Genomic DNA, 24,106 nt, shown 5'->3' on the forward strand with positions numbered 1-24,106 from the left:
TAGCCTGTGATCAGCTCTATTCCCATTCCACAAGCCCCTCGTTTTTCTATCATGCAGCTGACATTCCTTCCACAAGCCCCTAGATTTCCTATCCTGCAGCTGACATTCCCATTCCACAAGCCCCTAGATTTCCTATCCTGCAGCTGACATTCCACAAGCCCCTAGCATTTTTCTATCTGCTGCTGACATTCCACAAGCCCCTAGATTGTTCCTATCCTGCGCTGACATTCCATTCCACAAGCCCCTAGTTTTTGCTATCCTGCTGCTGACATTCCACAAGCCCTAGATTTCCTATCCTGCTGCTGACATTCCACAAGCCCCTAGATTTGCTATCCTGCTGCTGACATTCCACAAGCCCCTAGATTTGCTATCCTGCTGCTGACATTCAACAAGCCCTAGATTTGCTATCCTGCTGCTGACATTCCACAAGCCCTAGATTTGCTATCCTGCTGCTGACATTCCACAAGCCCTAGATTTTGCTATCCTGCTGCTGACATTCCACAAGCCCCTAGATTTGCTATCCTGCTGCTGACATTCCACAAGCCCCTAGTTTTGCGCTATCCTGCTGCTGACATTCCACAAGCCCCTAGATTTGCTATCCTGCTGCTGACATTCCACAAGCTCCTAGATTTGCTATCCTGCTGCTGACATTCCAGTTAGAGTGTAACTGGAACTACACAGAGGAGAGGGAACGTCTGTGGGCCTACATCCAACAGATAGTGCTCCTCCACCCAGCCGGCTCTCTGGAACCCTCTGGTTTCACAAGGCCTCAAAACAGGACTTGAAAGGAGCCTCTGGCCCACTCCACCGGACAAAGCGGAATAGGAATAGGAACATCCACTCTCCATGGTAATCAATGCAGATTCCGCTTTTTGGAACATTTCTGGCACTCGTGTCTGAATGCAGGACTCGTGTCTGAATGCAGGACTTGTGTCTGAATGCAGGACTCGTGTCTGAATGCAGGACTCGTGTCTGAATGCAGGACTCGTGTCTGAATGCAGGACTTAATGATATGTGAAAGTATGCATCTTAGAAATCGTTTTCACTTTATAAACTCAGAATCTTCATTTTCAAAATCCTATCTAAACAACTGTAGCAGGTTCTCTCTCCCACCGCAATTTTAAGGTGCGCTCCTTTCAAGTCTCACTCTGTTGCATAGTGTGTCAGGCTCTTGCCTATATGCGGTGGAAATTGAGCTTGGGAACTTCTCATTCGGTATCTATGACACAAAGTCACTGAAGAGTTGTTTGTAATATTAAATCCTGGGTAGAGGGGCTCGGTGAATTTGGTACGGAATGTGTACAGGTGTGTCAACGTGTTAGAAGAAGAGATGCTATAGAAGGCCAAACTGCCGTCCGACCAAATCAGAGACACTCCTACTCTGTTGGAGCGAGAGGAGACAGATATGGCAGTGTCCTCATCATTGTGCCAGGCAGTGTATTGGTTACCATCACAATCTAGACACCAGGATTTGTCATTGTGTCCCAAAACACAGTCATCTATCTGTCCTCTTCTGCTGATTCCTTTATATGTCATACCTATTTCAACCCTATTCCCACTCCACTCGACCTCCCAGTAGCAGCGGCCAGTCAGACCCTCTCTACACAGCACCTGTGCATAGTAGTGAAATCTCTCAGGGTGATCAGGGTATGGCTGCTTCGTGGTCACCCATGTCACCTTCCTGTTCTCCTCAGACAAAGATAGATTTCTGCATGTTGTGTTCGGGTCCAGTGTGAGGTTACAGACATCTGATGGGGGAATGAAAGAAAAAAAAGTTATACATAACGATGTAAAGTGTAAGCAAGTAATTTAAACTGTGCTCTATTAAAATGCATACTGATACAGTGGACATTAATCATTAGTCTTCAAGGGGAAATCTGGAATTGGTACATCCATTTTTGGACTTAATAATTGTACAAAATTATTAAGCCCATAATTAGTAATTGTACAAAATAAATCAAATAAAAACACGGTTAATTAAAATGATCATTTTGATCTCATGGACGGTCAGTCCTTTAATCCATAGCTCCGGTCTATTTGAGAGTGGTTTCTCCAGCCCCATCCCGTAGCTGTTAACCCCCTCAAAAAGATGCCGGACAGCCGTTTTGTTGTTTTTAGAATTACGGACTGCACATTTAAAACAACAGTCTGGGATTGGAAAAACAACAAAACGGTAGCCCCACCACATGTTTTAGTCAAGGGATGGCGCTAGGGAAATGTAACCTTTAAAGTAAAGAACTGTCCACTTCATTATTTTGTCCACTTCATTATTTTGTAACTAAATCAAGACAATTGAGATTATAAATATTAGGCATATCTATTTTATCAAACGAGATTGTAGTCCTATGAATTATTAACATAAATTGCCTAACTAAATGGACATTTAAAATTAAACTAATATATACTGAACAAAAATATAAACGCAACAATTTAACTGAGTTACAGTTTATATAAGGAAATCAATCAATTGAAATAAATTCATTAGGCCCTAATCTATGGATTTCACATGAATGGGAATACAGATATGCATCTGTTGGTCACCGATACCTTAMAAAAAGTAGGGGCGTGGATCAGAAAACCAGTCAGCATCTGGTGTGACCACCATTTGCCAAATGCAACGCATCTCCTTCGCATAGAGTTGATCAGGCTGTTGATTGTGGCATGTGGAATGTTGTCCCACTCCTCTTCAATGGCTGTGCAAAGTTGCTGGATATTGGCGGGAACTGTAACATGCTGTCGTACATGTCAATCCAGAGCATCTCAAACATGCCCAATGGGTRACATGTCTGGTGAGTATGCAAGCCATGGAATAACTAGGACAWGTTCAGCTTCCAGGAATTGTTTACAGATCCTTGGGACATGGGGCCGTGCATTATCATGTGAGGCCGGTTGGACGTATTGCCAAATTATTGTAGAGAAATGAACATTCAATTAACTGGCAACAGCTCTGGTGGACATCCCTGCAGTCAGCATGCCAATTGCAMGCTGCCTCAACTTGAGACAACTGTGGCATTGTGTGATGTAACAAAACTGCACATTTTAGAGTGGCCTTTAACTGTCTCCAGCACAAGGTGCACCTGTGTAATGATCATACTGTTTAATCAGCTTCTTGATATGCCACACCTGTCAACTGGATGGATTATCTTGGCAAAGGAGAAATGCTCACTAACAGGGATGTAAACAAATTTGTGCACAAAATTTTAGAGAAATAAGCTTTTTGTGCATATGGGACATGTCTGGGATCTTTCATTTCAGCTCATGAAATATGGGACCAACACTTTACATGTTGTGTTTATATTTCTGTTCAGTGTATATCATACTCCTACTTACTTGCTGCTTCAACTTTGAAGTCGTGTGATTTTTGGAGGTCTGTTTTCAGAACACGTCATGTCAAAGTGTGTGTGTGTGTACACATCGATGTCTGTGTGTATGTTGGTTATGTGTTGAATACATATACGGAGGGCCTGCAGGAGACCCGTTGTTTTAACTGGTAATCTGGCCCTGATTAGGCAGGGACCCATGTGTTTACTTTTCACATGTAATCTCCAGCTTGCCAACACTTTACATGTTGTGTTTATATTTCTGTTCACTGACTGTACAAAACATTAAGAACTGCTCTTTCCATGATAGACTGACCAGGTGAATCCAGGTGAAAGCTTTGATCCCTTATTGATATCACCTGTTAAATCCACTTCAAATCAGTGTAGATGAAGGGGAGGAGACGGGTTAAAGAATGATTTTTAAACCTTGAGACACCGGAGACATGGCTTGTGTATGTATGTGTTCCATTCAGAGGGTGAATGGGCAAGACAAAATATTTAAGTGTCTTTGAACAGGGTATGGTAGGTGCCAGGCGTACTGGTTTGTGTCCAGAACTGCAACGCTGCTGGGTTTTGAGGGCAAAGTACGGAACWCTTTTTTTAGTATAATTTTAATCCAGCGCTAACATGCAGACTGAGAGCAAAGTCACGAACACACTTACATCTAACGCTGAACCAGTATTCTCCCCCAGGGTGAAAACTAGTAAGAGAAGAACAGAGAATGAACAGAATTAATATTTTGTAGTATTAGTGTTTATCACCCATTTCACAGTATGTATTGTTGTGACCCACCTGACTGTATATTGTCCAGCAGAGAGCAGCTTCACTCCTGAATCTTTTGGGTGATTGTATCTCAGGTCCAGCTCTTTCAGGTGGGAGGGGTTTGACATCAGAGCTGAAGCCAGATAAGCACAGCCTTTCTCTGTGACTCCGCAGAACGACAACCTGTGGGAACAGTTGCTATCATCAAATATTCCAAAAACTCTTCTTCAGTTCACAGGTATAAACCAAAGGCTAGATGACATTTTATTCAAGCCTACATTGAGAACACTCATACTGATACATTATGATAGCTACAGACATTTTATACAAGGTCCTAGAAAATTGCCCCATATAACCCAAAGCAACTGACCCCAGTGTCTCCAGTTTACATTGTGGATCATTCAGTCCATCAGAAAGCTTCTGGACCCCTGAGTCTTGTAGATTGTTGTCACTCAGGTCCAGCTTCCTTAGGTGTGAGGCGTTTGACCTCAGAGTCAGAGCTGAGGCCAATGCTACACAGCAGTTATTTGTGAGGTTACATCTATTCAGTCTGAAAAATAAATAAAAATATGAACAAAGGAAGCGCAATTGAACAAATAAAACAGAGCCCAATTCAAGTCCAGAATTGTTCACCTTAGTGTCTCCAGTTTACATAGTGGACTCCTCAGACCAGCAGAGAGCAGTTTCACTCCTGAATCCTGTAGGTCATTGTCACTCAGGTCCAGCTCTTTCATGTAAGAGGAGTTTGAGCCGATAGCTTTTGCCAACATTTCACAGCATCTTGCTGTAAGGTTACAGCTATCTAGTCTGGAGAAGAATGTTTTTCACAGAATGACACACATGTTAAATTGCATAACTCTTTCGCATAGTGTATGCATTAAAGGTCCAATGCAGCAGTTTCGACCTCATTATCAAATCATTTCTGGGTAACAATTTAAGTACCTTACTGTGATTGCTTTCAATCAAAACGGTCAAAAATAAACCAAAATAGCTTCTTAGCAAGAGCAATTTCTCAAGCAAGAATTTTTAATTTTGCTAGGACTGTCTGGGAGTGGTCTGAGTGGGGAGGGGGAAACTGACAACGAGCTGTTATTGGCAGAGGGGTTTGGAACTCTCTTATTGGTCTATTAACTAATTTACCTCCTGGTGATGTCACCAGACAGGTCAAAACTCCATCCCACCAAAACAGGCTGACATTTCAGGTGGTCTTTTCAACCAGCTCTTAAGCTAAAAGGGCATTAGCAACATTGTCACAATTTCACAGTATTATTCCAACCTCATATTGTGGAAATATACATTAAAACACAGGAAAATAACGTTTAACGGCACTTGTCGTTTAAGCTAAAGCAGAATGAAAAGTTTATTTCAACAATGCTATACATCAAATCACATGGCAGTATTGGCTCCTCTAATATCAACTATTTTGTGTTTAAAACATCTTATATGGTCGTAGTATCCCTCTGATCTATCCCTCTCTGATGGAGGTGTCTTGTATTTAAGTGATAATGCCAGAGAAGCCGGTGTTTCGGGGACATATTGGCATGAGTGTTGTTAGGCAAACCGTGTCAATATATACTCCAAACACCGGCTTTGAGGGCATTATCAATTTTATACAACGGGTTACCAACATATTCAAATAATAATTGACATATTTTCATTAAAAACGTTATTTTGATGTATTGATTAATACTATTTCATCCTTCCACGAGATATAGTCCTGACAAAAACCTAGGGTTGATACCCAGGCCKACTGGTCGTTCGCCAGAGACGCGACCCAGTCGTTCAGTCTTTATGTTCTATTGCCATACTGGCTGGCAATGTTCTTATCCCTTGCTTGATAGCTAGCCAACTACGGCTAACATACAGTCACGTCAAACAGTGCAGCCAGAATAACAACAGAAGCTGCATTTGCATTTGTTTAACTGTTTTCTTGAGACATTTACTTGGATACATCCATAACAATGAGCTAATGATGCACGATTTCACCTGTCATAGAAAATGTGTGCTCTCATCAGGACACTGTTGTTAAGAGGAGCTAGCCAACAACACAGCTAACACAATCACTTCAAACTGAAGCTGGAAAGACTGCAAACTAGCTGCATTTCGTTTTGTCTTACCTGTTTTCTATTAACATTAACTCGTAAATTGTATATATCCATAAAAAATTATGCTAATTCATGATTTGAACTACCCGAGAAAAGCTGCCTGCCTGCCTCCGGCTGTCAGGAAGTGCATCCTGTGTCACTTAGCTCACGTCTCGACCTGTTTCTCTCTCGCTCGTCACCCTTATTGGGTGTCGGGGTCCTGTCTACAGGCCCCTTGGTTTATTGATTGTCAGTCTGTCTCGCCCCGACACATGCATTACTATGGGACAGCTGGAGATCGAATTTCAATATTCAAACAATGTTGCAAATGTCAGAGAGACAGACTGCAAGTGTTATACAAATCTCCGCTACTGAAAACCAATTGCTAGTCTAAAAGAAATGGGAGATCAAGTTTATACTTGTCTGGTTGAGCTRATGAGACAGTGGATTGCGCAGTGAGATGGAACAGAGTAAATAGGCATTTCAACGTCATAGCTTTAGCCGGTGATAACTTGTGGAATAGACACCGGCTGGAATGCGGTTTTAACCAATCAGCGTGCAAGATTAGACCCACCCGTTGTATAAAGTAGTAGTATCCCTCTCGAATCTATCACTCTCTCTGATGGAGGTGACTGCTTTAGATTTTTACATTTTGAATTGCACATCCATTTCATTACTCGTCTGGTGGCAAGCACTTGAAATTAGCAAGGATGGTGCAATTAATTTAACTATTGTSAATTATACTTTGGAAAGAGCAGATCAAACGTGGAAATGTCACTTTAGTTACTTTAACTCTACCTACATGTACTGTACATATTACCACAATTACCTCGACTAACTGGTGCCCCAGCATATTGACTCTGTACCGGTACCCCCTGTATATAGCCTCGCTATTGTTATTTTACTGCTGCTCTTTAATTATTTGTTACTTTAAAAATAATAATAATATTTACTTAACACTTATTTTTCTTAAAACTGCATTGTTGGTTAAGGGCTTGTAAGTAAGCATTTCACTGTAAAGTCTACACCTGTTGTATTCGGCGCATGTGACAAATACGATTTGATGATTTTATGGAGACCAAAATATAACTTCTGTCCCTGGGATATACCAAGACCAACTTCAACTTTAGTAGCCTACTTACAGAGCACGCCTGCAGGAGGTGATGACTGCCAACAGCTTCAGGAGGCCCTCCTCTGATCTGATGTATTTCTTCAGGTCAAACACCTCTTGTGTTTCCTCAGATGTCATTAACACAAAGGTGAGTGCTGACCACTGTGTAGGTGACAGGTCATTCACTGGCAGACTCCCCGATCTCAGATAGCTCTGGATCTCCAGCACCAGAGACTCATCCTTCAGCTCACTCAGACAGTGGAACAGGTTGATGCTCTTCTCTGGAGAAAGGTCCTCTCGGATTTTCTCCTTGATGTACCTGACTGTTTTCTCAATGTCCTCTTGGTCCTTTGTCTCTGGTAGGATTCCCCTCAGGAGTCTCTGATTAGACTCCAGTGAAAGACCAAGCAGGAAGCGGAGGAAAAGGTCCAAGTGTCCATTCTGGCTCTCTAAGGCTTTGTCGATTGCCGTCTTATGTAAGTCAAACACAGATGTCCAAGACTGTGGAATACATCCAAAACAAAATATTGAATGTTTCCTTGTCAGCTTTGGGAGAAGTACATTATTGTTGTACGTTGTGTGACAGTGGTAAGCATATAGAGCTGCAAGGAACTCCTGAACACTCAGATGCACAAAGCTAAACACTTTCTCCTCCTCTAGAAATATTTCAGTGCACACACCTGAGTACACTATAGCCACCTCAATGTCAATACCACTCTCTCGCAGGTCTTTCTCATAAAAAATCAATTGTCCTTTTTGCAGTTGACAGAATGCTAGTTTTGCTAGTTGAAGGACAACGTTTTTACTACCTGTGGGATACTTCTGTTCTGTCATTTTATCAGTCTGGCAGAGCAGGAAGTGTTCGTACATTTTAGTCAGAGTCTTTGGCATCTCTCCACTCTTAGTTTTACCCAGGATATCATTCAGAACAGTGGCTGAAATCCAACAAAACACTGGTATGTGACACATAATGTGGAGGCTCCTTGAAGACTTTATATGGTTGATGATTCTGTAGGCCTGGTCATCATTACAGAATCTCTTCCTGAAGTACTCCTCCTTCTGAGGGTCATTGAACCCTCGTATCTCGGTCCACTGGTGGATGTAGTTTCGATCAATCTGATTGGCTGCTGCAGGTCGGGAGGTTATCCAGATGAGAGCAGAAGGGAGGAGCTGTCCTGTGATGAGGTTTGTGATCAGGACGTCCAGCGGAGCTGTTTTTGTGTCTTTAGCCACATCTTTATTATGATTAAGGGCCAGAGGGAGTCGACTCTCATCCAGACCATCAAAGATGAACAGAACCTTAAAACCTTCCTCCAGAGTATCGATTGGTTCCATGAAGGGGAAGAACTGATGAAGCAGGTCAATCAGACTGCAGTCTTCTGCTCTTATTTTATTGATTTGGCGAAAAGGAAGTGGAATGATGAAGTCAATGTCCTGGTTCTCCTTTCCTTCTGTCCAGTCTAGAATAAACTTCTGAACAGAGACAGTTTTTCCCACTCCAGCGATACCCAGTGAAAGCACTGTTCTGATTCGTTTCTTCTGATCAGGCTGGGGTTTGAATATTTCACTGAGCTTAACGGTCTCTTCTGTGGCTGGTGTTCTGGAATCCAGACATCTGAYCTCATGATCACCACTGACCCCTCCCATGGCCCCATCTATCACGTAAAGCTCAGTGTAGATCTTGTTTAGATAGACGAAATCCCCTTTCTTTGACGTCCCCTCATATATTTGGTCATACTTCTTCTTTAGGTACGATTTCAGTTCATCTTCAATTGCAAGGGAAAACAAAGATAGATTCAGTTTATTCTTTACACTTTTAGCCTTTAATAAAACACATGCATCTTTGATCACATTTGCAGACCAACGCAAGATAAATTCCAGACAGTAGACTAATAAGTAGCCTCGGCTAGATTTGGTTTCCAAAACTGATAAGCCTGTAGTGTAGCCTATATGTTCTCGGCCAATATGGGAAATGGCCCAGGTAAAAGGTAGGACTCATCAACATAACCTGTGGTAACTCCCATGTGCCATTCAAACAAAGCCCAAAGATTCGATTTCAGGACTTTACAGAGCTACCGCAACTCTGCACAAGAAAAGCTTTTCTACAGATTCTACACACCTGTGATAGATTGCTGGAGTATGGGTAAAACATTATTATTATTATTTTTTAATGATGCTGAAGAGTGTTCTATGATGTATGGGAGGCAGTAGCTTTTGCAACAAAATTATTTTACTGTGCCAGGTCTCACAAAGACTATTGGTCACACAAGGTGTCCACCTGAGGATTTCAAATGAGTAGCCTAACAATTCTTTACATGGTCACAGTTGCATTTGCAACAAAATAATTGTCTATGACAATTGAATAGCTCAACACATAGGGTGACAGTGATCATAAGCAAAATAATCATTACATTTCAAATAGACAGGAAGTTGACCATAGTTTATTAGTAGACGGGTTATTGAGTTAAAGATTCTGTGGTAATTTCAGTCATATTTTTAAAATATTTTTTTAGGGTTACAGTCATCAGATGGAATTGCATTAATCAGATGACTGACTGCCCGCCGGGCACGGTGCCACTAGTTATTTATATAATGGTCATGATAACTGCATGTGTTTGACATCATTATGTCGTCTTTTGGTCAGGTTTTGTACTTGTTGTATGGAAAGTAGCAACTTTGCGGTATTCTTCCTAGGACGTTTCGATTTTGTCATGGAAAAAAAAAGACAACGTTTATCTGGTTCTCAACCAGAAAACCACTTTACAAAACAGAATATGACGTGCCACGTGTCAAATGTAGCCGCTGTGTTCATTTGTTTTACTCACCTCTGACTTTTTGAACCACTGCTGGAGCACTCCGGGCTGAGAAAGAGAGAGGGGAGAGAGAGGCTGTGTGATTCATGGTGGTTTTAGCATGGCTTTAAGCACRTGCTGAGGTCATATATAAAGACGCTATCCGAGTAGTACCGTCGACCATCACAGCCGTGCTAAAATTACAATGGAGCACCAACCCCAAACCTTTATTAATTAAACTAAATGTACATAGATTGATACCATGAATTTTGGCAATACATTCTGAAACACATTAACTGTATGTCATCACAGCATCATAATGTTGTCATGAACAGGACATACGCTAATGGGTATAACTTGTAGTTCTTGAACAGGCCAGAGCCAGACCATAGCCATTTCAATACTAACACAATATGACTATCATGATGATGACTATTATCCCTTTAAATGTTTTTAAATCATCTAACCTGCTGGTTCTGTCCACATATTAGTGCGATCAATCAGCTTCATCTTCATCAGGACCTCCAGTGTGATCTTCTTTGCGCCCTCAAGGCCGTAAGTCTCCACCATCTTATCCACAATGTCCTGGTGGTCGGCTTTGTCCAGCCGGGCCTTTGGGATGTGTTGAGGGAAACCTTTTACACCCTGGACCAGGTGCCATTTGAATTTCTTCAGTTTTTCTTCACACAGTTTGTCCTCTAGAATGGTCAGCAACAGCTCAGGGACAGGTGTCTCCATTGTTGATCAGTGAGTTGAAGACATGACCCACTAGGCAAAAACTGTTTGAATCAATATTATCTGTGTGTTTGTTTCCACATCATTTCATCCAAAAAAAAAAGCAATGTGATGACATTGAATCAATGTGAAAAACAGATTATAGATTTGCAAAAAGTTAACGTAAGGGCATTTAGTMTTTTTTTCATCCAACTTCTAACCTAAAGCCAATGACATGGTGACATTTATTGTTGATTTCACGGTTCGTTGACAACTCAAACAAATGTTAATCCAAAGTAGACGTAGAACTGACATCTGTGCCAAGTGAGGAGTGTTACGTTCCCCAGTKTCTGTGTTGTAGTATGTGTATTTGTGAGTGTATTTCAGGAAATGGCTTCCTGAAATTCTCCCCAAGCAGCTGATTGGTCGGCCCCCATTGATAATTGGAGAGCTGACCCCGCCCCCTCATCAGGACGCAGCTGTCTTCAATTACCAACTCCTGAAGCTATATTAACCAGTGTTCTCTTGCTCAGGAGGGAGATGWTTGCTGAGAGAGGAGGCTGATGGCTGTAGCATGTTGCTAAGAGATTTGTTATGTACTGTGTTAGTTGTTGCTGATTGTAGTGTTCTGTGTTTGTTGTTCAGAGAGAGAGCTTCTTTAATGTCCTTAGTTTTTTCTCTCAGTTTTGTTGTCAAGTAGTTTGTAATATTCTGTTTCATCTGTTCCCAGGGGGGGAAGGCACCTAGGGAGTGCTTAGGCAAGAGGCCCGYGGGCATAGATATACCCGAAGTCTATTCACAGGTAAGACCTGGGCGGACCACCCCCTGTATTTTGGTTAGTGCACCAGGTGGTGTTAAGTTGGATAAGTAGTGGGTAGGCAGGTAAGATAGAGGGGGCTTTGACATTTACTTTACTTTGGTTCTGTCCAGACCATTTTCCCCATATTACCGTGTGACGGAATAAATTCCTAGTAAACGGCAAATGTTCTGCCTTTTATCATCCTTACTCGCACCTACAGTCCCATACCTCTTTCACACCACAGGGAGTTGAGTTGTAGCAGGGTGTTGCGTTCCCTCTTCCTAGAGGCGTGTGTAACAAGGAGGTAGTTCGGTAGGAAATGGTGAAAGATTCTTATCGTTAAGCCAAGATAGTTCAGATGGGCTTTTACAATGGGTATTATTGTTGTGTAGAGCAAGCATGAGGCAGCGAGAWCCGGTCACGTTTTAGCATGTAATTGCATATTTCACTTGGGGAACAGCCACTCTGAAGTTCGAGTGTGCAGTAACTTTAATTTTCCGGTTTGATCTTTACTGTGAGTCTTTGACCCCCTTCACAGCTGCTGACATGGTGAACTGGTCTGCAAAGTTATCTTCGGTCTCACGACTAACTCAGGTCTGCTGCTCCTGTCTGGAGGTGATTGTCCTTCTCTTACGGGTTTACTAGAATAGAGTAATATTGCAATAACTAGACATTAGTTACTAATTAACATGGGCATTTATTCAAGGTCACCTGCTCACATACCATACATTCTATAACAGCATGTCCCCTTCCCTTTCTACAAGACACGGGCTCCTGCAACCCCACTATAATAGGACATCACAGAGCCAATGAGGTTTCCAATGAGAACTGCAACAGGTAGTTTTGCTGGAGGCAGAAACCAGTTGTGATATGTTATCTGTCATTTTCAAATAAACCCCTACAACCTTATTCCTACCCCTTTACAGGCACTTGTAGAAATCTAAGACGATTGGGTTGGTGTCTGCAATTCAACCATGGCATTTCATTTTATAAACATTTATCACCCAAAATAGAAGTTTCTTGTTCCTCCTGTGATTTTGTCAATGTGCTGACTCAGAACATAATACATTGTTACATTTTCATTCATCAGTATTACTCACTTTACTATGAACTACTGGAGCAACTTGCCTTCAGACTGAGGGTCATATTCAATCAAGCCTAGTCAACGGAGTTCCCATGATTAGCCTATAGTTTACTACATTGCCTATAAATAAAATATTGAACACCCATATTTTTCTCAGCCTGAAAATTTTCCCACTCCTAAAAGGTAGGCTATACAACGTAGTAGTTTGTGAGTGCATTGCTTGCTGTTTGGAGTTTCTGTATAGCACGTTGTGACATCTGATGTAAAAATGGCTTTRKAAATACATTTTATTGAATGAAGAGAAAGTTCAAGTCTCTCCAACTCTGCTCTCTTCAAACTATGTCTAGTAATACCGGAAGCCTAATATAAAGGGCCATGTGAGAATCTGTGGTAATCTAACCTATTTCTCAGCATATTTTTGTGCATTTTGATATTGCCTATAGGGCGCATAATTGCTGGGACCATGGCTGGCAATTGAGCTGCGTCACATATGCCTAAACGTTGCGGGACTGGTTGGGTTTGGGACCAATTCCTGCGGTAGCAGGTGAGTCGGACAGAAAGCCAGCGGCTTCGGTATGAATAGCTGTAGGTGCCGAAATCAGTGCCACGTAGACCTCTACACTACACCAGTAACGACACTTGCCCACACTATCAGAGGCGTCAGGTGGTATTATTAGTTCTGGTGGGTCTTGTTACCTGAAATGGACGTGTAAATTGGTTCAGCACACTACTGAAGTCTCCTAGGAGTGGAATACTGCTCTGCTCATTTTAACCATAAGAACTAAAAAGTCCTTTATCCATTGTTTAACATTTGATGCTATCTAGGACTCTACCTTTCATTTCGCAATCACAATCCTCCATCTTATTTTGCATTTTCGATTCTCCCTGACTGTCGAGCTTTTTTCGTTTTCTGATTGTAAGCAGGAATCCGTTCCAAAAACGTAGTAMATATCAAGGTTGSCAACAAACAACGCATACAAAGTCGTATTACGGTAGAATGAGAGAGCCCACTCCCTACCCGGTATGCAAATACGTTTTTCACTCACCACGTTTATTGGGRAAAATGTCTCTTCATTCTGATAGCCTCCACCATTTCTCGTTCGTTGGTTTAGTTATTATTTCCGGKATTCGCCGGTGAACTCTRTTGCGCCTCAATTAGGCTATCGCTATGATTGAAATGTAACTAATGACCGCTAGCCMCACTATTTYATTARCTAGKTGGCTTGTACACAATTGTTACCGATGATACGGTATATACCAGCCTACTCGTACTACAAAAACATACATTGTATTTTGTCAAGATCTCTCTGTGTTAATCCTGTTTCCCAAATATAGCAGGTAACTTGTGTCTGTGTCGATGTTGAGTTCAACTTGCCTAGTTAAATAAAGATGAAATAAATTAGAAAATATGCTTTAATCTATTTCAGGAAACCTCAAGATGCTTGACTCACTACAGCTGCTTTTGAAGAACTTTCCAGTAGTTARTGCTTTACATTCCGACTTTTGAATGTCTGTTTATTGGACGTATATACACTGCTCAAAAAAATTAAGGGAACACTTAAACAAGTGTTCCCTTTATTTTTTTTTGTGCAGTGTATTAGTGTCTAATAAAAAAGAGCAATGTAGGTAAAGGATCTGTTTTATAGTGTGTGTGGTGTAATTCCTCTTGGTGTCCACTAGGTGTCAGCACAGTTTCAATAATGTCACACCAGGTTCACAACATGTTTTCATGTGTAACAAATCAAATTGTAATTGTCACATGCGCCGAATACTACATGTGTAGACATTACAGTGAAATGCTGACTTACAAGCCATTAACCAACAATTTCGTTTCAAGAAAAATACACGTCTTAACTAAAAAATAAGAAATAAAAGTAACAAATAATTAAAGAGCAGCAGTAAAATAACAATAGCGAGGCTATATACAGGGGGTCCGGTACAGAGTCAATGTGCGGGGCACCGGTTAGTCAAGGTAATTGAGGTGTTCCTTTAAAGTCCAGTGGTGTAAATTACTTAACAAAAATGTATTTAAAGTACTCCACTACATTCCGTTTATATATATATATATATATATATATATACACTGTATTTTCTTGCAGTTTTCATTGCACAAATATTTCATCTACATTTCATGGCTTACAATATCAAATAATTTCATACAGTTTATGTATATACAGNATGAAATAAATTAGAAAATATGCTTTAATCTATTTCAGGAAACCTCAAGATGCTTGACTCACTACAGCTGCTTTTGAAGAACTTTCCAGTAGTTAATGCTTTACATTCCGACTTTTGAATGTCTGTTTATTGGACGTATATACACTGCTCAAAAAAATTAAGGGAACACTTAAACAAGTGTTCCCTTTATTTTTTTTTGTGCAGTGTATTAGTGTCTAATAAAAAAGAGCAATGTAGGTAAAGGATCTGTTTTATAGTGTGTGTGGTGTAATTCCTCTTGGTGTCCACTAGGTGTCAGCACAGTTTCAATAATGTCACACCAGGTTCACAACATGTTTTCATGTGTAACAAATCAAATTGTAATTGTCACATGCGCCGAATACTACATGTGTAGACATTACAGTGAAATGCTGACTTACAAGCCATTAACCAACAATTTCGTTTCAAGAAAAATACACGTCTTAACTAAAAAATAAGAAATAAAAGTAACAAATAATTAAAGAGCAGCAGTAAAATAACAATAGCGAGGCTATATACAGGGGGTCCGGTACAGAGTCAATGTGCGGGGCACCGGTTAGTCAAGGTAATTGAGGTGTTCCTTTAAAGTTCAGTGGTGTAAATTACTTAACAAAAATGTATTTAAAGTACTCCACTACATTCCGTTTATATATATATATATATATATATATATATATATATACTGTATTTTCTTGCAGTTTTCATTGCACAAATATTTCATCTACATTTCATGGCTTACAATATCAAATAATTTCATACAGTTTATGTATATACAGTTGAAGTCGGAAGTTTACATACACTTAGGTTGGAGTCATTAAAACTCGTTTTTCAACCACTCCACAAATTTCTTGTAAACAAACTAAGTCGGTTAGGACATCTACTATATGCATGACACAAGTAATTTTTCCAACAATTGTTTACAGACAGATTATTTCACTTATAATTCACTTGATCACAATTCCAGTGGGTCAGAAGTACACTAAATTGACTGTGCYTTTAAACAGCTTGGAAAATTCCAGAAAATGATGTCATGGCTTTAGAAGCTTCTGATAGGCTAATTGACATCATTTGAGTCAATTGGAGGTGTACATGTGGATGTATTTCAAGGCCTACCTTTGCTTGACATCATGAGAAAATCAAAAGAAATCAGCCAAGACCTCAGGAAAAAAAAAATTGTAGACCGCCAAGATCTGTGTAAAACTTGGTAAATATGTTTTATAGGAATCTCATGGAAAAACCCTTTAATCTATCTTCAGTAAAATTTAAAAAAATCTACATTTAAAAATATTATTTACAGATTTGATATTTACTGTTGTCTTTGACCCCCCCTTCATAGCTGTTGACACAGTGAACTGGTCTGAAAGATCTCTTCTGTCTCATGAGTAACTCCGGTCTGCTGCTCCTGTCTGGAGGTGATGTCCTTCTCATTCATACTGACTTACTAGAATGAGGTGATGCAGTGTTGCCAACTCCTCAGTAAGGAAAGTAGTTATTGGCTGTCCTAAAAGTCGCTAAATGATGTCATCACCTAATTTGCATAATTTGCCATGTAATTGTGATGGACGCTGTAGGAGAGGAATAACGTCGTGGGAGAGACAAAAAGTGAGGAAAAAAACACCCTAAATATGTTTAGAACTACAAATGAACTTTCTTCTGTTGATTCTTGTTTTTTTTGTCACAATTCCAACCCTCCTCCTTTATCYGGGCTTGGGACCGGCAAAAGTGACCCAAAAGAGACACTGGCGGAGTTACTTAGTTTTTAATTTAATTTTTTTTGTTTTTTACTTTAGTTTTCTTGATTTGGTTTGGTTTTTGACCTTATGGTCCACTTAGGAGCCTACAACAAGTCACAGTAAAACATGAACATTTTTAACCATAACATTTTTTACACTTTTTTTGTATACAATCTACATTAACAATCTAAATGGACCAAAAAGAGACAATGGAAAAAACTGTCAATGGCAATGTGAGAAAATTATGGTAACTAGTCTGGCCCTAATTCAGGTTAATTTATTTTATTTTATTGTGAACCAGGCCAGGATCAGCCAGCGGCGGCTTCCCGCATGTGCGATTCATTYGCAGTCTGGACGTGGAGGGGTGAACATCTCCTGCTCTGACTGCAGCTGGGAGGGATTGCTGCGTGAGGACTGGGCCGCCTGTGAGTGCTTTGGGACGTGGGCGGGGCCCACGGCAACATCCGCTGCTCGTTGAGAAGAGTAAGAATGATACGTGCTTTCATGTCAGAGTCTCCAATAACACCAGAAAAAGTTGCTAGATTTGTCGCTTGTCGCTTTTTTGAAAATGTGTTGCTAGAGGGGTCTGAATACTCTCTAAATATAGAGACAAAGTCGCTAAGTTGGCAACACTGAGACGATGACCTTTCAATTGCAACAACAGGAAGTATTTCTGAGCATGTCTTTTAGAAAGGACTCACAGAACTTGTTTTTTCCACTCACAGCAGTTCCCCAGCATTAGTTATAAAGATGAATATGTTAACCAAATGAAAGTGCCTTGAGGTGACTGGGACAGGCAATGTAACAACGTTTTTGTAAAACATGCGCCTTAAATCGTATCATAATAACATTTTTTTTGTAAAGCCTAACTTTCATAATTGGTTTCTCTCTTTTCATTATATGATATCAGTAACATCCTAACGGTTGTGGATGTAATGGATATTGATGTATCATGGATAATGGATGTTGATGTATCATGGATAATGGATGTTGATGGATAATGGATATTGATGTATCATGGATATTGATGTATCATGGATTTTGATGGATAATGGATATTGATGTATCATGGATATTGATGGATAATGGATATTGATGTATCATGTATCATGGATTTTGATGTATAATGGATATTGATGTGCACGTATATTGTCTAAATTGCATATTTTGTTACAATATTTCAGAAAGATAGTAATACAAAAAATAATTACATTCAACTGGTAAAGGTACATTTTGATATCTAAAAATATATATATAAAAAAAATGTTGGATAGGTGTTTCACGTCTCAGTTAACCACATCATAATGATGTAGCAATTGGCAAGTTCCTATGCTTAGACATGGCTGACGCCTGACAGATCTGACAACGCCTGGATAGGTATTTTAGGTATCAGCTAACCACGTCATATGTTATAGCAATTTGTCAGTCGATGACACAGTTGATGACGTGGCATGCGACCATTGGTTGTTGCGTCGCCTCGCATTAGTTGTGGAACACACCCAATCTGATGCCCGACTGCACAGATGATGATGTAGCACGCAGCCATTGGTTGCCGTGTGCAGCTTGACTGCAATAAAACCGTCCTGGAACGTGGCCACTGTGTATCAGGGAGCTGGCCTGTGGTCTAACTGTTGCCATCAGCTTGCTGCAGTGACACGACTCGGCAACGAACAACCAACTGACATTTAAATCACAGACTAGCCCTCCAATAAAATCACACCCTCAACCAAATATAGTTACTTTGGTGGCCAATCTCATGAGCAAGTGGGTGGTTAGGAATGTGACAACACCTGTCAAACCAGTTTCACCTATTGTTCTCCTAAGTGTGAGACTCATCTGGCCGCTTCCTCAGACACAGACATGGCCACGGGAAACAGGGGTGCTGAGGGTGCGGYAGCACCGCCTGAAAAATCACAATATAAAAATATATATCACAAAAGTAGTGCACTGGGCCTTTAATAGTCCTGTATTAGTGGACTGATATAGCCCTCTGCAGTGCTGGGCCTTTAAGAGGCCTGTATTAGTGGTAAGAGGCCTGTATTAGTGGACTGATATAGCCCTCTGCAGTGCTGGGCCTTTAATAGGCCTGTATTAGTGGACTGATATAGCCCCCTGCAGTGCTGGGCCTTTAATAGTCCGGTATTAGTGGACTGATATAGCCCTCTGCAGTGCTGGGCCTTTAATCGTCCTGTATTAGTGGACTGATATAGCCTCTGCAGTGCTGGGCTTTAATAGTCCTGTATTAGTGGCTGATATAGCCGTCTGCAGTGCTGGGCCTTTAATAGTCCTGTATTAGTGGACTGATATAGCCTCTCTGCAGTGCTGGGCCTTTAATAGTCCTGTATTAGTGGACTGATAGAGCCCTCTGCAGTGCTGGGCCTTTAATAGTCCTGTATTAGTGGACTGATAGAGCCCTCTGCAGTGGCTGGGCCTTTAATAGTCCTGTATTAGTGGACTGATAGAGCCCTCTGCAGTGCTGGGCCTTTAATAGTCCTGTATTAGTGGACTGATAGAGCCCTCTGCAGTGCTGGGCCTTTAATAGTCCTGTTTAGTGGAGCTGATAGAGCCTCTGCAGTGCTGGCCTTTATTAGTCCTGTATTAGTGGACTGATATAGCCCTCTGCAGTGCTGGGCCTTTAATAGTCCTGTATTAGTGGACTGATATAGCACTCTGCAGTGCTGGGCTTTAATAGTCCTGTATTAGGGACTGATAGAGCCCTCTGCAGTGCTGGGCCTTTAATAGCCTGTATTAGTGGACTGATATAGCCCTCTGCAGTGCTGGGCCTTTAATAGTCCTGTATTAGTGGACTGATAGAGCCCTCTGCAGTGCTGGGCCTTTAATATGTCCGTATTAGTGGACTGATATAGCCCTCTGCAGCTGGGCCTTTAATAGTCCTGTATTAGTGGACTGATATAGCCCTCTGCAGTGCTGGGCTTTAATAGTCCTGTATTAGTGGACTGATATAGCCCTCTGCAGTGCTGGGCTTTAATAGTCCTGTATTGTGGACTGTATAGCCCTCTGCAGTGCTGGGCTTTAATAGTCCTGTATTAGTGGACTGATATAGCCTCTGCAGTGCTGGGCCTTTAATAGTCCTGTATTAGTGGACTGATAGAGCCCTCTGCAGTGCTGGGCCTTTAATAGCTGTATTAGTGGACTGATAGAGCCCTCTGCAGTGCTGGGCCTTTAATAGTCCTGTATTAGTGGACTGATGAGCCCTCTGCAGTTGGCCTTTAATAGTCCTGTATTAGTGGACTGATAGAGCCCTCTGCAGTGCTGGGCCTTTAATAGCCTGTATTAGTGGACTGATATAGCCCTCTGCAGTGCTGGGCCTTTAATAGTCCTGTATTAGTGGACTGATAGAGCCCTCTGCAGTGCTGGGCCTTTAATATCCGATTAGTGGATGATATAGGCCTCTGCAGTGCTGGCCTTTAATAGTCCTGTATTAGTGGACTGATATAGCCCTCTGCAGTGCTGGGCCTTTAATAGTCCTGTATTAGTGGACTGATATAGAGCCCTTGCAGTGCTGGGCCTTTAATAGTCCTGTATTAGTGGACTGATAGAGCCCTCTGCAGCTGGGCCTTTAATAGTCCTGTATTAGTGGACTGATAGAGCCCTCTGCAGTTGGCCTTTAATAGTCCTGTATTAGTGGACTGATATAGCCCTCTGCAGTGCTGGCTTTTAATAGTCCTGTATTAGTGGACTGATAGAGCCCTCTGCAGTGCTGGGCCTTTAATAGTCCTGTATTAGTGGACTGATAGAGCCCTCTGCAGCATGGGCCTTTAATAGTCCTGTATTAGTGGACTGATAGAGCCCTCTGCAGCATGGGCTTTAATAGTCCTGTATTAGTGGACTGATAGAGCCTCTGCAGCATGGGCTTTAATAGTCCTGTATTAGTGGACTGATATAGCCCTCTGCAGTGCTGGGCTTTAATAGTCCTGTATTAGTGGACTGATAGAGCCCTCTGCAGTGCTGGGCCTTTAATAGTCCTGTATTAGTGGACTGATAGAGCCCTCTGCAGTATGGGCTTTAATAGTCCTGTATTAGTGGACTGATAGAGCCCTCTGCAGCATGGGCAAAACTTTTTTCCGAAAAAAGTGCCTTCCTTTAGGAATAAACAACGAGCCAGAGATCTTTCAGAGGGAGATGAGCAAGCTCCTGAGAGGACACGAAGGCACAGTCGTCGTGATGGATGACATGCTGGTCTACGGTGCAAATAAGGAAGAACGTGACAGGAATCTGAGCAAAGTGCTACAGACCATCAAAGAGTCAGGACTAAAGMTGAACAAAGACAAGTGYCACTGTGGGAAGTCGGAGATCCTGTACTTGGATGAGATAAAGCCGGATGAGATAAATCCGGATGACAGCATTGTGAAAGCCRTCTCCGAGATGCCCAGTCCAACAAACATCACTGAGCTTCGCCAGATACTGGGACTGGTGAACTACTTGGGGAAATTCTTTCCGGGCCTGTCATCAGTGCTACACCCCATCACTGAGCTGTTGAAAAAAGAGACAGAGTGGATGTGGGGAAACCCACAGGAGCAGGGCTTCCACAAGGTCAAGGCTATGTTAGTGTCAACAAACGTATTAGCATACTACGACGCCAGCAAACAAACTGTGGTTAGTGCGGACGTAAGCAGCTATGGCMTCGGAGCTACCCTCCTACAGGAACAAGAGGGTGGCGAACTCTGTCCTGTTGCATTTTGTTCACGTTCACTAACAGATACGCGCAAATTGAAAAAGAGTGCCTGGCWGGTGGGCATGTGAACGGTTTGACTGCTACCTGCAGGGCAGCTTTGTTTTACAGACAGACCATAAGCCACTCGTTCCATTGATCAACACRTACGACCTGGACAAAGCACAACTCATGTGTCAGCGACTGCTCATGCGCCTCAGACGTTTCAAAGTGAAAGCAGTGTTTCTTAGGAAGCAGTTAGTGGTGGATGACACACTGTCAAGAAACCCATTGAAAGTAAACACGTCAGACACAGAAGAAGAAGTCAAAGCATATGTGGAAGCTGTGGGGGAGAGCAGACCAGTGTCTGCACACAGGCTGGATGACATCAGAGAGGCGACACGCAATGATGCACACCTCCAAATGGTCATTGGCTACATCTGAAAAGGCTGGTCTCAGAGAATGGCGCAGCTACCCTACACGCTACAGGGATACCACACACATCTATCAGAGCGGGACGGACTTGTGCTATATCAAGACAGGATTGGCATCCCAGCTTCACAGAGAGAAGTTCTGCAACAGATACATAAAGGTCACATGAGGCTGACAAAGGGCAAAGAAAGAGCCAAGATGTCGGTGTGGTAGTCGGGCATCAGCACCSACATCGTGAGAAAAATGATGCACGTCATGCAGGTTCTGTACAGAGAACAAACCAACTCAGAAGAGAGAACCCCTTGTCATGACACCTTTACCTAAGGGTCCGTGGCAGAAGATCGCAGCTGACCTGTGTGAGCTAKAGGSCAAGAAATACCTCCTAGTGGTGGACTACTATTGTAGGGACATAGAAATAGCTCACCTGCCCACTACCACTAGCCAGCAGGTCATCACCCGCCTCAAAGGTATGTTTGTAAGATGGGGGATACCTACTGAGCTCGTTAGCGACAACGCTACTCAGTTTGTCTGCATTGAGTTCAAGGAGTTCAGATAGTATGGTTTGGCTCATACCACCTCCGGTCCCCATTGCCCGCAGGCAAATAGAGCAGCGGAGAGTGCTGTACAGACAGCTAATGTGAATTCTTAAACAACCGAGCCACGTCCCCATTAGCGCAACAGGAGCAAGCACAGCACCAMTCATGACTGGACGTCAGATCCGGACGTTGGTCCCCGTGCTGGATGGAAATATACAACCAAAACTTATCAGCCACAACAGTGTTAAACAGAAGGACCAGAAAGCCAAACAAGCTTACCAGTTCTTCTATATCAGGAAGCATTCAGTGCGCCCCACCGTATTACACCCTGAACACAGTGGTCAGAGTCAAGCTGGAAGAGGAGAAGGATGAAAACCCAGCAGTTTGTCATCAGCAAAATCTCAGAGCCGGAGATCTACGTTGTGGAAACTGAACATGGCACCCATCGCTTCGGAAAAACAGGCGAGCATCGTCAGGCTTTTCTAGAGTCCACCTTCTCCAGCGAGACAGGCATGCAGCATCAACGAAAAGAGCCATCCAGTCTACCAGGCCCCGCCTGTGAGCCATCCAGTCTACCAGGCCCCGCCTGTGAGCCATCCAGTCTACCAGGCCCCGCCTGTGAGCCATCCAGTCTACCAGGCCCCGCCTGTGAGCCAGCCAACTCTCATCCCCTCACTCAGTCCACCACCTCAGCCAGCCTCACCACAACTGGTGAGAATGACCTCCAGAGGTCGAGAGGTAAAACTACCACTGAGGTTCAGAGACACCCGAGAAAAAAAAGAACGAAAGAAAGAGGTATAGGAACAGCAACTGTTTCAGGGCAGAATAATCCTTATGTTGCTGTGGACAAAGGGCTGTCTACCCCCATGTCCTAGTTGACACAGTTATGTGTATTGTCGATGTTAAAGAAAAACAAAACTTATGTTACTGAAAAAATATGTCATTGAAATACAAATAGTTTGTATTGAAACGATCCACAGGGTGAATATTTGTATTAGGTACAGAGGGTGTTACAGTTTATTTCTCTCAGAAAAGGGGAGATGTAGTGATGTCTGAAAGATATCTCCGTAATTGATTGGTTATGCGTGTCATCGTCATAACCGGATATGRCTAACCTAGCAATGAGGACTAGCAGATAGTAGCTTGTGGACTGCATGTTAATTGTCTGATTTTAAGAGTTACTAAACATAACTAAGCCGGATAATTCACTGCCGGGTCTCCATCATGACAATTGGGAAGTCAGATAAAGTGTTTAAATTGAAAACTGTGAAAATAACAGAATCCTTCTCATTACACCACGTGCTTAATTACTTCATTTTTGTTTTGMGATGACTTCGCCGTGGGGTTGAACGGGCACCTGGCTCACGCCCGGGAGGCAGCCYGGGTCCTAAACAAACGCAATCGAATTTCAGCTGGTGCAAAACCCACCTACAGGRGCAAGACTAATCAAACCCCTCATTGCCTCCTGGTTTCCACCAATCAGCATGCCAGAATGTACATTTGGACTCTGACCCCTTCCACTCTATCAAATTACACCCATTGATGCTCGCCATCTTTGATTTGATTTGGTCCTTAGCCGTTTCTTGTGTGTGGGGTACAACCGTTGTTTACAACTGTAGGAGTGTAGCTAACCCTAACCCTTTGGCTAACCTGCCACGCTAATTCACATAACCTGCCACATTAATTATCTTAACCTGTTATGTAAACAAATCCCCTGTGTCGAGAAACCATTAGTCTCATAAAACCGGGACTGACCGATGGCAGGTATCAATGGGCGTTTCCTGATATCACACCGACTGACCCCGCATGATGGATGGAGTGAGGAAACCCACTCCTTCTCCCCTGAGTACCAGACTCTTTAGCTAACATTC

At 42.2% G+C, this 24,106-nt stretch overlaps 1 protein-coding gene across 1 annotated transcript; it reads right to left on the reverse strand.

Moving 5' to 3' along the window:
- Positions 1-299: 299 nt before the first annotated feature.
- On the reverse strand, positions 300-13,940 carry LOC111961945 (NACHT, LRR and PYD domains-containing protein 3-like). The gene is made up of 9 exons (XM_023984649.2): positions 13,713-13,940; positions 10,537-12,223; positions 10,103-10,138; positions 7,309-9,043; positions 4,716-4,889; positions 4,453-4,632; positions 4,113-4,265; positions 3,983-4,020; positions 300-1,748 (listed from the first exon to the last, which is right to left on the reverse strand). The coding sequence occupies exons 2-9, from the start codon at positions 10,805-10,807 to the stop codon at positions 1,144-1,146; spliced, it is 3,192 nt and encodes a 1,063-aa protein (XP_023840417.1). The 5' UTR covers positions 10,808-12,223; positions 13,713-13,940; the 3' UTR covers positions 300-1,143.
- Positions 13,941-24,106: the final 10,166 nt, after the last annotated feature.

The sequence above is a fragment of the Salvelinus sp. IW2-2015 genome, linkage group LG4q.1:29 (genome assembly GCF_002910315.2).
Source record: "Salvelinus sp. IW2-2015 linkage group LG4q.1:29, ASM291031v2, whole genome shotgun sequence".
NCBI classification, from domain to species: Eukaryota; Metazoa; Chordata; class Actinopteri; order Salmoniformes; family Salmonidae; genus Salvelinus; species Salvelinus sp. IW2-2015.